This window comes from Beta vulgaris, chromosome 6 (assembly GCF_026745355.1).
Source record: "Beta vulgaris subsp. vulgaris cultivar EL10 chromosome 6, EL10.2, whole genome shotgun sequence".
Taxonomy (NCBI): domain Eukaryota; kingdom Viridiplantae; phylum Streptophyta; class Magnoliopsida; order Caryophyllales; family Amaranthaceae; genus Beta; species Beta vulgaris.
In genome coordinates this window covers 46,559,340-46,574,669 of record NC_079207.1, presented here as the reverse complement: position 1 = coordinate 46,574,669, position 15,330 = coordinate 46,559,340, and the positions used below count along the sequence as shown (strand labels likewise).

At 43.5% G+C, this 15,330-nt stretch overlaps 2 protein-coding genes across 2 annotated transcripts; both read left to right on the top strand.

Moving 5' to 3' along the window:
- The first annotated feature begins 3,156 nt into the window (after positions 1 to 3,156).
- On the top strand, positions 3,157 to 5,154 carry LOC125498620 (uncharacterized). The gene is made up of 2 exons (XM_048646860.1): positions 3,157 to 3,494; positions 3,579 to 5,154. Exons 1-2 carry the CDS (start codon positions 3,157 to 3,159, stop codon positions 5,152 to 5,154), a joined length of 1,914 nt encoding a protein of 637 aa, XP_048502817.1.
- Positions 5,155 to 7,500: 2,346 nt separating this feature from the next.
- LOC125498621 (uncharacterized) lies at positions 7,501 to 8,052 on the top strand. The gene has a single exon (XM_048646861.1). It carries the CDS (start codon positions 7,501 to 7,503, stop codon positions 8,050 to 8,052), a length of 552 nt encoding a protein of 183 aa, XP_048502818.1.
- The last annotated feature ends 7,278 nt before the right edge of the window (positions 8,053 to 15,330 follow it).

Sequence of the window (15,330 nt, the reverse complement as noted above, 5' to 3'; positions counted from 1 at the left end):
ATTAAAAAAAACCGCTGCGATTTTCTTTAATCTGATATGGTTTGAAGACCGCATCAGATTTTACCCTTGTTGAATCCTAAAAGAACCTGCGTCCCAGATCGAGGCCCAATTCTCTTGTGGCCCATTTCTCCCAAACCCAGCCCCTCCCTTATAACCCCAGCCCAACCCCTCCCTTATAACCCTAACCCTAAACATTTCAAATTCTCTTTCCTCTCTCCCTACTGAACGACGCCCTTTTTCTCTTTCCTCCCTACTCCCTTCTCCTTCCACAACGAACCACTACCACCATTTGCGTCCACCACGAACCACATCTATCTTCGTTACTTCACTACCTTCGCCTTCTTCATCGCTTCACCACTATCACCACCGCATCACTACCTTCGCACGACGAGACGAAAAGGAATAGATGAAAAAGACGAAGACGAAGAGACGAAGATGATGAATGTAATTTCGCATGTAATTTAGGGTTTAGATTTGTTATTTTGTTTGATTTTTTTTTTTTTTTTGATTTTTCAGTTTTAATCTATATATATTGTTCAACATTTTTAATTATTTAATTATAGTTTAGTGTAGTTTATAGTTTTGCTCAACATTTTTCGAATATCAGATTTAATTTTTTTTCGACTTTTCAGTTTTAAGCATAGTTTAGTTATTTAATTTTCATTTTGATTTCGTTGCCAATTGATGTAGTTATTATGTATAGATTCGTATAATATTTCGTTTTCAATTTTTTCGTTTTTAGATTAGTATAGATTAGTTATTATGTATGTATAGATTAGTATAGTTTAGTTATTTAATATTTCGTTTTCAATTTAATCTTCATTTTAATTTCGTTGCCAATTTTCATTTTTCGTTTTCAATTTAGCTCATCTTGCTTGTGGGTGTTATAAATTTGTTGCTGTTTTGTTTTGCTGCAGACCTGCTGCTGTTGTAACTTTTTTTTTTTCTCAAAAACCACACAATCTGATGCGGTCATGTTAAGAACCGCATCAAATTCTGACTATAACGATGCGTTCTTAACCACATCAGTTTTTTGTTAGTTGCTACGGGCCCATCTGATGCGGCCCAAAACCGCATCTGTAAGCCCGGTTTTAGCCGCATTAGATGAGCTTTTTTTCACTAGTGTTCTAATGCTATATTGGTGGATTATTTGTCGTTTTATATACTTTTACCAAATGGTTGACAGTTAGATTGATCACTATTTGGGCTCGGGAAGTGAGGATAGGAAGCTTGTCTTTGTTGCTTTTGTTTTAGTGGGTGACATATATGATGGGTTCAGGAGGTCTTTTAGTCTCACAGTGTTAAGTTGGTTGGACAAATTTTACGCTCGTTCTGCCACAATCAGTTTGGACGTTTATTTTTACTATGTTTGGGATTTGTAGAGGATTTCTTTACATCTTTGGATGTTTTGAATTTTTATGACTTGGATTATATTTCTTTTTATAACAGTAATTGCCTTTTATACCCTTTAGAGTGACATGTCCTTCTCATCGATATTTCCACTATCATATTTTTTTTAGTTGTTTATTTCTTTATTTATTTCCACATAAGGCCGGAGTGTTACACTATATCCACCACCTCATTGCTACTCGTTTAACAAACAAATGATCATGATACTTCCCAGACATAGCAAAATTTTAATTAATAAAGAAGAAAAAAGTAAAATGAAAAAGAAGAAGAAAAGAGTAGAAGAAAGAAGACAAAAAATAAGTATATTAATCTTGTTGTAGCTTGAAAATCAATGGCTACAGGGATGACACGTGGCACCATCTTGGCCTTACATGTGGTATTTGTTTATGTAAAAAAAATACATGGGTCAGCGGGTTTTATGGGCTAAAGTACACTTTTTTGAGGAAAAGGTGTACTAAAAACCCCCCTTATGGCCCTAAATTGTACTTAGGCCCAGTACAGGTAAAGCCTAATTCTGCAAAAGAGTGAGGTGTACTCACCAATCAGCACTTGCCACGTGTCACAGTATTATTGCTTAGCCAATCAAATGCTCCCAAATTAGGGTGACATTAAGGTACAACAGTCATTTCAAACAGGCATAAATAGTCCTTGAAATTAGGGGAAAGATACGTTTTTTAGGGCATAGTACTGTTATTCTGCCATGAATTCTCTCTCTACTTTATCTCTCTAAAAGTTCCTTCATATCCCTGATACCTGACTTAAGCTTCGGAGGGGGAAATACCACCCAAACCTCATGGGTGGGTCCCTTTTTGCAGGTTGCTAGTCGGAGCTCAGGACCGGGATTTGAGTCCATGTGTTGTTGCACAAGTCTCCAAATTGAGAACCTTTGTTGGGAATTGCTGTATTGAATTACTTGTTTTGTACTACGTAACATTTGGCGCCGACTGTGGGGAGACACAACAATGACTGATTTTCACTCATCTAATGTTGCCCGGAACAGAAGTTTTGAGATACGAGTAGAGGATACCGTGGATGATGAGAGGCCGCCTTGAGGACGAGACAGGCCCTCTGCTGCCGTTCGTCTCGCTGGAGGGAGTAGGCTCCGTATTATCCAAGAGAATCTTGACCGTCCAGTGATGACTGGTCATCTGGAAAACGTCTTGAATGATTTCCAGACCAGAATGGCCGCTGTCATGGAAGAGCAAATTAAGAACAATATGCTGTTTTTAAAGGTTAACCCAGAAAGAGAGGTCGCGTTGCCGCTCAGAGGAAGGTCTCACGAAGGTCGTCCACGGACCAGCCGACCTCCTCGGCCCGAGTTGACCAAGCCGCTGTCTAAGGGAAAACAACCAGCTATCAGTGAGCCAAGGAGGAAGATGGGTTGGAAGTTGGTAGTCCATCCAGGTGATAACATCCCCCTTACTGGCCATAATATGGAGACGGACGCTAGGGAGTACCTGGAGGCCAAAAGGGCTGCTGCTCTTTAGCGTTCGGCCTGAGGTTCTACTCCTTACATGAAAGACCCTTCGTTAAGAGTTCCGTCCAAGACAGCAGGAAGAAGTCATGGGCCTTCGGCTGTTCAGCCAAGGCAGGAGAAAAAGGTTATACAACCAATGGTGTACAGGCGTCAAGCCTTAGTTAACACCTCCTCAAATCCAGTACTGAAGGAATATGGAGCACATACCCACTGAGGGACATGTTCGGGCGCTCAAGATTAACTGGCCGACTCCCTTTTCGGCCAGAATCATGGAAGCTCCCCCATTCCCAAAGGTTAAGCTTCCGACGATTATTGAACCTTTTGACGGTACTACAGATCCAGATGATCATCTATCAGCCTACAAACACCAGATGTACGTCCAGGGAGTTGATGACGCTACCTGGTGTAAGAACTTCCCAGCCACACTGAAAGGAGTGGCGCAGAAGTGGTTTAACAATCTTCCTCCTAACTCAGTGAACAACTTCACTGAGCTTAGTATATTGTTTACCAGCCATTTTGTAGCTAATCGGCAAGAGCAGAAGCCCAGCATGCATTTGGGCAAGGTCGTCCAAGGGCCTAAGGAAGCCTTGAGAAGTTATGTGAAGAGGTTTAATCTAGAAGCATTGCAGATCCAGGATCTGAATGCTGGAGTGGCGTTTGACGCTTTCATTCGAGGTTTGACACCTGGAAGTTTTAAGTTTGATTTGGTGAAAAAGAAAATATCCACACTAACTGAGGCCCTAAAAGAAGCCGAGGCTTTTATTCATGCTACGGAGGTTTGTGCGGAAGCAAAACATATGGAGGCAAAGAAAGTTGAAGAGGCTGCTCAGCCAAAAAAGAGTGTTCTCAAGAAAGCTGAAACTTGGGCAATGACCTCAATGACGACGACCTCCAAGAGAACCATGAAATCTGAACCGGCAGCCTCAGCCGAGCCCATAGAGTTCAGCAAGGATCAGTATTCCATTCTCATGGAAATCAAGGATCAACATGAGCTGAAGGCGCCGGCAGAGTTGAAGACGCCCTACAGAAACAAGGACAAAAGTAAGTACTGTCATTTCCAGAAAGATTGTGGTCATGAGACGAATGAGTGTAAACATCTGAAAAGAGCGTTGGAAGACTTAGCCCGCAAGGGTAAAATGAACTCTTATCTATCTCAGTCAAGTAGAAAGTTCCAGAAGAGAGACGATCATCATGGAAGAAGAAAAGATGATGAGAGCACTGATGAGGATGTGGTGATGGTAATTTCTGGAGGATTTGCAGCCGGAGGTCCTACAAATCGCGGCCACAAAAACTATTTGAGGGAACTCAGCCAGGTGATGCTCACCAACCAGGCTAAGGCTGACCCTTTTCCCAAAATAGTGGTCAGCGAGCAGGACCGGGGGAACATAAGAACGCCTCATGATGACCCATTGGTGGTAGAGATGAAGATTGCCAATCTTAGGGTACGGCGGATCCTAATTGATACAGGAAGTTCTACCGATATCATCAGTGCGGATTGTCTATCAAGGTTGAAGTTTGATGAAAATGAGTTAGTGCCCATCAATCATCCTATTATTGGCTTCGGCGGAGGAGTCATTCATCCCACGGGGACAGTCACTCTACCCGTCAGGGTGGGAGATAAAGAGGCTGGCCGAACGCTTTTTGTAAAATTCTTGGTAGTACGAGATCTGACAGCTTATAATATCATTCTCCGACGACATACCTTGAATCACATCAAAGCCGTCATAGTGACTCATCTGATGCTTATGAAATTCGAATGTGATGGTGGGAAGATTGGATCCCTTTATGGAGATCAGCAGGCCGCGAGAGAATGCTACCTTACCACCCTAAAACCATCATCATGGAAAGGAGAGAAGTCAGAGAGGCCAAGGGCCATGGAGGATGAACCGGTCGAGAAGTTAAAACGCCAGATAAGCGAATCAAAGCAAGAAGTAGAAAAAGCACAAATGAAGCCCCTTCCAGAGAGCAAGTCGTCCATGATCTTGCCGAACAATAAAAGGTGTTTGGCCATCAAAGAAGAAAAGAATTCATCTGAAGAGATAATGGCGATTATGAGCTTGGGACTAGAACGTCCGGAGCCAGTAGAGAGCCCAGTTGAGGTTTGCCTGAATCCAGAACGTCCAGAAAGGATGCTGAAAATTGGATCCGTCCTGGGTCCTCAGACCAAGGACGCCTTGGTTACCTTGCTGACAGAATTTGAGGATTTTTTGCATACACTATTGAGGAAATGCCGGGGATTGATCCCGAAGTCGCTGTGCACAAGTTAAACATAGATCTGGGGCAGAAGCCAGTTCGTCAGAAGAAAAGACACTTGGGACCGGCCAGGAACCAAGCTGTTGATCAGGAGGTTCAAAAGCTCTTAAAGTCAAAATTCATCCGAGAAACTTTTTATCCGGACTGGATCGCTAATGTAGTCTGGTCCCCAAGCCGAATAGCACGTGGAGGATGTGTGTTGATTATATCGATTTGAACAAGGCTTGTCCAAAGGACAGCTTCCCCTTGCCTAAAATCGATCGGTTGGTAGACTCCATAGCGGGACATGCACTGCTAAGCTTCATGGACGCCTATTTCGGTTTCCATCAAATTCCTATGTGGCCTGAAGACCAGGACAAAACTTCGTTCATCACTGAGAAAGGCCTTTATGGCTGGCTGAGGATGCCTTTCGGCCTCCGAAATGCACCAGCCACCTTTCAGAGACTCATAAACTCTGTCTTTTAGCCACAATTAGGACGGAATATGGAGGCCTATATCGACGATATGATTGTCAAAAGCAGAAAGGAGATGGATCATTTGGATGAATTAAGAGAAACATTTATGACTTTGACAAAATACACGTTGAAGCTCAATCCAGAAAAATGTGTATTTAGGGTAGTAGCAGGCAAGTTTTTAGGGTTGTTGGTTGACCAGCGGGGAATTGAGGCCAATCCTGATAAGATACAAGCAATTCTGAATATGACTTCTCCGTCCAAGATAAAGGAAGTCCAGCGTTTGACAGGGTGTTTGGCCGCCCTTGGACGATTTTTATCTAAGCCTGGTGATAAGTGCCATCATTTCTTTGAAACGATAAAGAAGAATGCAAAGTTTGAGTGGACGGAGGAAGCACAGAAAGCTCTTCTGCAAGTAAAAGAGCACCTCCATCAGTTGCCTAGGTTAATCAGCCCGGCCGAAGGAGAAAAATTATATGTATACCTGGTCGTGTCGCCGTTTGCGGTTAGAGCGGTTCTCTTAGCTGAAAGGGACTCAGTGCAGACACCCGTCTACTTTGTTAGTCATGTACTAAAAGACGCTGAGGGCAGGTATTCAATGATAGAGAAGTTCGGCCTGGCGCTGCTGATGGCCAGCCGAAAGTTGAGGTCGTATTTCCTTGCTCACAGTATTCTAGTCTATACTGATCAACCGTTGAAGCAAGTGTTGCAAAAGATGGATGCATCTGGACGAATGCTGAAGTGGGCCGTGGAGCTCAATATGTTTGATTTATCATTCGAGCCTAGAAAAGCAATATTAAGGGGCAAGCCTTAGCAGACTTCATTGTAGAACTTACTCGGCCTGCAGTAGAATCCGACCCAGCCGAAGGGAAACGACATTGGACTCTGATGGTGGATGGATCGTCAACGGCCAATGGTTATGGAGCTGGTATAATCTTCCAGTCACCAGAGGGGGACAAGTTTGAGTATGCTATAAAATTTCAGTTCCAGGCTTCAAACAATGAAGCGGAGTATGAAGCTCTTTTAGCCGACATTAGAATGTGCAAAGCGTCCGGAGCCCTGGAAGTTGAGGCAAAGACATACTCTCTGCTGGTGGTCAGTCAAGTCAATGGGGAGTTTAAATGTAAAGAAGCATCTATGAGTAAGTACATGAATTTGATCAAAGAAGAAATAAAGTCATTAAAGCGGTTTGTGCTCGACCAAGTACCAAGATTGGAAAATCATCAAGCCGATGCCCTTTCCAAGTTAGCCAGTTCGCCTGAAGGAGATATGCCAAGAACTGTGTTTGGGAGGTCAAGTCGGCCAAAAGCATTGATTCCAAGGAGCACCTGTTTCTCAGCCGGGAAAACGAATGGATGAGCCCTATCATTGAGTATAAGAAAACCGGTCGGCTGCCCCTTGATCCCCTGGAGGCCAAGTACGTAAAGGCTAGGGACAAGTGGTTTGAGTTGTGGAATGGAACTCTGTACAAGAAATCCTTCAACCGGCCTCTTCTCAAATGCATCAATAGAAAGGACGGGATGGAAGTCCTAAAAGAGCTGCATGAGGGAGCTTGTGCCTCCCACATTTGGGGAAGGGTGTTAGGAGAAAAAGCTTTAAGGACTGGCTACTTTTGGCCGACCTCGAAGGAGGAGCTTTGCTTTATGAAAAAAAATGTGATAGTTGTCAAAGGCATGGCAACGTTTATCAGAAGTCGTCCAACTACTTAACTCCAGTCCTTTTTCCTCTTCCCTTTGCCAAATGGGAATGGATATTCTTGGTCCTTTTCCTATAGCAGCCGGCCATAAAAAGTTTGTGATAGTAGCCGTCGACTACTTCACAAAATGGGTGGAAGCTGAAGCTATGAGAGGAATTACCACGAATGACGTCAAAGGGTTCGTCTGGAAGAACCTCATCACAAGGTTTGGTATGCCTCAGTCAGTTGTTTTTGACAATGGACCACAGTTTGAAACGCCCAAGCTCCGTCAGTGGTTGGCTGATCAAGGAATTAGGGCCCACTTCGCTGCAGGTGCCCATCCCCAGGCCAATGGGCAGGTTGAGGCTTTCAACAAAATCTTGTCGGCAGGAATTAAAAAGAAGCTGGATAATGCAAGAGGATTGTGGGTAGAAGAGTTACAGTTGGTTTTATGGTCAATTAGAACAACGGCCAAGAACTCAATTGGAGAAACTCCATTTATGCTCGTCTATGGCGCTGAGGCTGTCCTCCCTATTAAAGTCGAAAAGCTGACTATGCGAGTCATGTTGTATTCAGAGGATGCCAACTGGGCGGCTCTCAGGACAGCGTTGGATCAAGTTCCTGAAGTCAGGGGCAATGCACTACTAAGAATGAAACTCTATAAATTAAGAATGGCTAGAGAGTTTAACAAAAGAGTTGCTAGGCGACCATTGAAGGAAGGAGACCTCATCCTGAGGAAATGGAAGCAGTTGGCTGGGCCAAGGAGCTGGGTAAGCTCACTCTAAACTAGGAAGGACCTTACAAGATCGTCCAACAAGTTCAGAATGGCACCTTCCGTCTAGAGCATATGGACGGTCATTCTGTTCCTAGGACATGGAACTCTGATACTCTGAAGAAATACTATGTGTAAATTAGCTTACAAGATTGTATTCTTTTGCTAATGCTCATCAATGAAACAGTAGAAATGTATACATGTCTCTTGGCTCCCAGCCAAGCAAAATTCATATAATTGAACTCTACTTCTCCCCTATGACTGTCTCTTTGTTTGGCATCTTAGCACTTGTTTTCTTATCTAAAGGTGCAAAATTGACTTATAAAGAAGAACAGCAACAAAAACACCTTCTATTAGGAGACCGGCCAACATGTTACCATCCTCTAAAGGTTAGCACATGATATAGGCCTGCAAATTGTTAACTTAAAAAGTTCGCATCTCCTAAACGAAGCCGGCTGGAATTAGGACACTTTAGTAAAGGTATCCTACTTTCCGTCCAACAGCCATAACTTGGGATAACAACCTTAGTAAAGGCACAAGTTATTTCATATTTTCAACAAGGATGAACGAGCTGCCATAACTTTCATGAAATTTCCAAGTTATTTGGTAAAGTAGGGTCCCTCTCCTTCTTGAACCAAATAAGATGCTAGGTTCTCTTCGTCCATGAAGGGGGGCATATATATATGGACCTAATGCATTGCAGATGAACAAATCCTTGTACAAAAAATTTTTTAGCTTGAAAAATGATAGCCAAATTTCAGGCCGAACAGGTTTTTAACTTCGCATATCTGATAATCGATTTAAAGTATTCGGCCAATTAGAGGCGATTGCGTTTGCTGAAGTGTTTGTAGGACGAGTTGTTTTTGTACTTAGCAGTTTCGCCAAAATAATCAGATTAAAAGAAAGTCGGCATATGTATGAAATTATGAAGCTTTGTAGCAAGAATACATAACTCTTTTATATATAACTAAAAGAGAGATATTACAAACTAGGAAAAAAAAATTCTCCAAAGTTCTACAAAGTTAAGTACAAAAAAGGCTTAAGGACAAGATTGGGAAGAGGAAACTAGGGCTTTAGAGGATCGGTGTTGTTCTCGTCCTGAGCATCAGGGTCGGCGTCTTCTCCTTTTTCTTCGTCGTCCGAAGATTCTTTAAAGAGGGGAAGTTCCTCCCCGACCACAGTGGCCTTGTGAATGCTCTCTTGGAAATCTAGCCGACGGACGAATCTTGGGTTATCATCCTCCTCGACCAGCATTTCAAAGGCTTTCACAGCCCAAGATCGAGAAGTCTCGATCACCTCATTCAGGAACTCCTTGGCCGCCTCAAAAGTTGACTCAACCTCTTTTGCCAAGGCATGGTTCTTGCCTCGGAGATAACAATTCTCTCTCTGAAGCTCCGTTGCGGCCAACGGGGCCGAGTTTCTCTCGTCCTTGAGAGAGCGCTCCAGAGCAGCCTTCTCGTCTAGGAGTTCAGTCAGCCGGAGAAGGTAAGTTTTGTTTTAGGACTCTATTTTGGCCTACCGTTCTTCCCAGGCCTTCTTGGACTGTATATGTAGTACCTCCTGCATGGCCATGGAAAATTGAGCTTGATCGGCTGCCTTGGTAACATCCTGGACGAGCTTTTTCTTCTCCTTCCTCAACAGTCTTGCCCAGTCTTCAGTTATAATGCTGCGAGCAAACAACTGAAGAAAGAAAGATGAAGAAAGGTTAGGATGATGGCAGAGCAATAAAAATCTACAAGTATAAAAAATCAAGCGGCTAAAGAAGAGCGGTATACCTCGGCAGCAAGTTGGGACATATAGCCAACATGTTCTGATGAGGCTCCCCTCAAACCCTTGATGTAAGGTTCAGGGAAGCATTTGAAAAGCTCCTGCTTGAGCTTCTCACGGTCGGCCGAGCTCATCCTTGCGAAGGCGACAGAGGATTCGTCGTCCGATAGAGTGGGAGACCCGTTAGGAGCTGCTTCAGTTGCCTCTTTCCCTTTATTTGAAAGAGGAGACTCGTCAATATTACGGACGGGTATGACTACAGCATGTCTGTTGGACGGACTCATCGGTCGAGCGCCAACGTGCAATGTTCTAACTACATTTGAATAGTAAGACTCACCAGAAGATCGGGAGGCCGTCCTATATGCTGACCCATCCAGAGCCGCGTCCGGCTGGGAAGACTGAGTCCCTGCCTCGTCTAAGTGAATAACCGCATCCGGCTGCTCAGTGGTGAGGGGAAGAGTAGGGTCGACATGACCCGTATATGTCACCAAGGCCATCTCCTCGACCTTGGGAGGGTCATCCTCGGCTGGAATGTTGATCACGACCTTGGGAGCAGGCCGTTATGGTTTTTTCTTCTTAGCAGTAAACCCCTTTGATTTTTTAGGGGGAGGAGCGTCACTGGTAGTGGCCGGCCTTTTCTTTGAAGCCGCCTTCTCCGCTAACGCCTTGGACGTTGGGGCATTTTTCTGAAATAAGCAAGTAAAAAAGATTAGTCAAGAAGAAGCTTGGAGGAGAGAGGAAGGCGTCAAAGTAACTCAGGACGTTTTGCTTCTCAAAGAAGGAGCCCGTCCAGAATCCTCTTAGGACGTTCTGCTTCTCAAAGAAGGAGCCCGTCCAGAATCCTCTTAGGACGTTCTGCTTCTCGAAGAAGGAACCCGTCCAAAGTTATCCCAGGACTTTCTGCTCCTCAAAGAGGGAGCCCGTCCAGAATCATCTTAGGACGTTCTGCTTCTCAAAGAACAAACTCGTCCAAAGTTACCTCAGGAAGTTCTGCTTCTCGAAGAAGGAACTCATCCATATATATCTCAGGACGATCTGCCTCTCGAAGAAGGAGCTCGTCCAGCAAAAAAAAAAAATATATATATATAATTATATATATATATATATATATATATATATATTATATAAATTTATATAATATATATATATATATATATATTTCACTAAGTGTACCAGTGTATCTGTCCTCTTCTCAGCGCCGGATTTGTTGAACTCCTTCTAGAGGGAGTCTGTGAATTTGGCCGAGCTCATATCTCCGATCCAAGACTTTTTAAGTTTAGCTCTGGCCGAATCTGTAGAAAAAGGAAAAAGCTGAGTTAGACGAATGATAATCGGGACAAATGTACTAATTAGAAAAAATAAGCGTGTTATACCTCTATCCTCGGCCTGCCGCAAGCCGGCAGCAACCAGGAAGTTATCATTGTAGAACATCTCTTTAAAGGGAATCCAATTGGACGGGCCCCTAAAGGAGGAATTGTTATGGAATACTCTGAAATTCAGAAGTATTCCATCATCTCTTCAGCCGAAGTGCTCTCCAGCTCTAAGTAGGATGCCATTCGTCCAGTATTGGTCGTAGATCGGCTGAAATAGCGAAGCCGTCTAGCAACCGCTTCGTTAGGCGCTTGGACGAATAGAAATTTGGCCTTCCACGCGTGCATCTTGGACGTTTTGTTCCAAGACGTCAGGAAGCCCTGATGGTTGCACACGCAACCAGGCTCCGTCTACTGTTTTAGGAACCTTGGAGACGTAATGAATTTGGGAGAAGGCGGCCAATGAAGGATCAACCCCCTTTAGCTCGCAGACGGCTAGGAAAGTCAGGATGTTTTGCCAAGAATTTGGGGCAAGTTGGGTGTGGCCTATGCTATAGTACTGAAGAAGCCGACTGATAAAAGGATGCAAAGGAAAACGCAAGCCGGCATCCAGAGCCAGCCGATAAACAGCGAAATGGCTCGGAAGGGTAGTAAGTATAGTGTCCTCTCGGCCGGGAAGGACGAAACGGCAACCTGGCATGGGCATAGCCGTTGAGAAATGTTTGAGGTCAGAGCCTACTCGTGCTAGCCAACTATTGTCGGCCAGGATGAACCTAGGGTCAGATAGAGGTCCTAGTCGGCGCCTTATCTCTGAAGAAGTGGTGGATGGCTCCTCCGAGTCACTAGCCGGACTGGAGGAGGCTTCCACCTCGCTAACCTTATCAGTAGCAGCCTCTTGCCTGGACGGGCTGGGGTCTGGAGACCCTCTGGCAATAGTCTTTTCCTGGACGCTTCCAGGGGAAGGATTTTGGATTTCTGGACGGGCGCTCTGGACTTCGCGCTCCCCGTCAGCAGGAATTCGTCCAGTTGATGCCTCCATTTCTGAGCTGGAGGCCGGAAGGTTAATCCCTCGTCTGATGCGAGCTGTTTGCTTGACGCGTGCCAGATTACCCTGCACAGGTAAAGACTAGGTCGTCTGACTTTGCCGTCTATGTCCAAAATAAAAGAATGCATGTCCGGCCGAGATAGGTCCAACTCTTGAATATGCCAAGGAAGAAAGGCCCTCTGTTCTAGGGTCAGTACCAACCCTTGAGCGGCCGGGATTATTCGATGAAGAAGACGAATTCATTTTTCTTAAAAAAAGCGTGAAAATACAAGGGAAGTAAATGAAGTAATACCTGTAGAAAATGCTTGGACGAATGTCAGGGACGAGCTGGATGAAACTTCGGACGAATTGAAGAACGCTTAGCAAGAGCTTGGACGGAAGTAATTTCTCTCTCTAAAAGCTCAGTAAAAATTGCAGAGTCTCTCTCTCTAGAAAATCTCTCAAGGATGTTAAAATGATCTCAGAAACGACAAAGGGGCATATTTATAGAGGGGTGAAAATGACCCCCTTATCCGGTAAAAATAATCGTTGCCTTTGAAGGTTGACCTGTTGAGACCAGCAAAATGGCGCCTCTTTTTTGAAAAAGGAGGGGCAGTTCCTGGTCGGTTAAAAGAGGAAACCAACCGTCTTGGCGCCCAAATGGTAACTTCCTCTTTTAAGGGGCAAATGTTGTAGCCTAAAAATCAATGGCTACAGAGATGACACGTGGCACCATCATGGCCTTACATGTGGCATTCGTTTATGTAAAAAAAGTATATGGGTCAGCAGGTTGTATGGGCTAAAGTACACTTTTCTGAGGAAAAGGTGTACTAAAAACCCCCCTTATGACCCTAAATTGTACTTAGGCCCTGTACAGGTAAAGCCTAATTCTGCAAAAGAGTGAGGTGTACTCACCAATCAACACTTGCCACGTGTCACAGTAATATTGCTTAGCCAATCAGATGCTCCCAAATTAGAGTGACATCAAGGTACAACAATCATTTCAAACAGTATAAATAGTCCTTGAAATCAGGGGAAAGGTACGTTTTTCAAGGCATAGTACTGTTATTCTGTCATAAATTCTCTCTCTCTACTTTCTCTCTCTAAAAGTTCCTTCATATCCCTGATACCTGACTTAAGCTTCAGAGGGGAAAATACCACCCAAACCTCCTGGGTGGGTACCTTTTTGCAGGTTGCTAGTCGGAGCTCAGGACCGGGATTTGAGTCCAGGTGTTGTTGCACAAGTCTCCAAATTGAGAACCGTTGTTGGGAATTGTTGTATTGAATTCCTAGTTTTGTACTACGTAAAAAATCCAATAAGTAATATGTGCCTCTTATAGGAATCTTGAAATGGGTCGTTTTTCAGTTATATAGTATGTGCCTCTTCTAGGAATCCTGAAATGGGTCTTCATGTTTGCTAATTTTTCCTCCATGGTATTTGCTTCAACGGTCATGACACTTATGTTAAGAACGTTCGTCGCTCCATTGGTTGACTCCGTCGAAGGATCCACGCTTGGAGGAAAGCATTTTTTGGCCACCATGATTGAATGAATTTGCTTCGTTGCTTAAACGGAGAAAGAGATGAGAGGTAGAGATTGTCCCACCGAGCATGCGAAATTTGTAAACACAAATTTTAGATCTGCAAAATAGAGAGTCAAAAGATGTGAACAAAATAATATATTATTGAATTTTGTATTTGGATTACAATCTCTAATATATTTGATCATCGGATTCAATCTCCAAGTATATTTGAACTTTGCAATTCACGAGGAGCTTTGATCTTCTTAAATAAGAGTCTTTGGGCTTGATCTTGTCCAAGGATATTGATGTAGAATAAAAGGACACGTCATTTTTGTATGCTTGTTGTTCTGGTTCTACTGGAAGGATTTGACGTTGATTTGTTGTTGCTCACAAACAACTGGAATCATCTTCTTGAACGAGGACCTTCAGGCTTGATCTCCCTCAAGGTTAATCTTGTCTCTTCTTCCGGGATAGAATTTGATGTAACTTGACAGGCATATAAAGTACTTGAGAGGTTTAGGTTGTGCTTTATGCTTTTCTCCTTGTTGGCTCTGCAGTTTGATTTCTTCTTCAAGTTTGGTCGTCTAGAATGGAATGGCTTTAATGTTTATTGTTCTTCTTCTAGGTTGAATTTTTGATTTGGATGTGCAGACTTAGAGAGTCTCTGGAGAAGCTTTCTCTCTCTTCTTTTTTAGTCTTTTGTCCTTCCCCCCTTGCAAGTAAGGGGGAGAGCACTATATATAGAGTTAGGAGCGAGAACCCTAGGGTTGCCACTTGTCATGCGTCCTGGGCCTCATGGACATAACACTATTAAGAGTCCAACTTTCATTTAATGAGTCCATGACCCAATAATAAATGATTTAATTAAAATAGGCCAAATTTAATAGTAAGCCAAAATTTATTAATTTAGATGATCACCCATTAATAAAAGTCAACATTTGTCCTTCGTCTTTCATTTAACCTTATAAGAGAGAACTAGAACTGATGATATATAGAATATAATGGCCATCAGTGGTGGAAAAAACCTTATATGTCACTTAGTAATAGATCCGTTTTTGTAAAACCGCATCCCAAAAATCAACATTAAAAATGGAAGGGAAAGCTAGAAGGACAATCTGATGTCGTCCTCTTGTGGACCGCATCAGATTAAGAAAACTGATGCAGTTTTTTAAAATTTTGATGCGGTTTGGTGGACCGCATCAAATTTTCTTATTTTTCTAAAAAACAAAAACGAAACCCATCCCACTCCCTCTTATAACCCCACCCCACTCACATCTCTCCTCTTCCCTCAACTCTCAAACCCTAGACCATATCTCTCCTCTTCCCTCAACTCTCAAACCCCTCTCCTCACTAAAACCCTAAACCTCATCCTCTTCCCTCTTTTCTCTGCCCCTTCTCCTCACTGAAACCCTAAACCCCCCTCCTCTTCCCTCTCTCATCCGCCCCCTCCCCTTACCTCTCCTCACTGAAACCCTAAACCTTCTCCACTTCCCTCTCTTATCCGCCCCCACCCCTTACCTTTACTTAGTTCGAAACATCGACCACCGTTCATCATCAACAATTGCTCTATTGATCAATATGAAATGAATCCAGCTACAGATGAATCTAGGCAAAGCGAAAAGGCGCGAAGAAGAGTTTGCTCGAAGACTTAAATTGCTCGAGTTAAAGA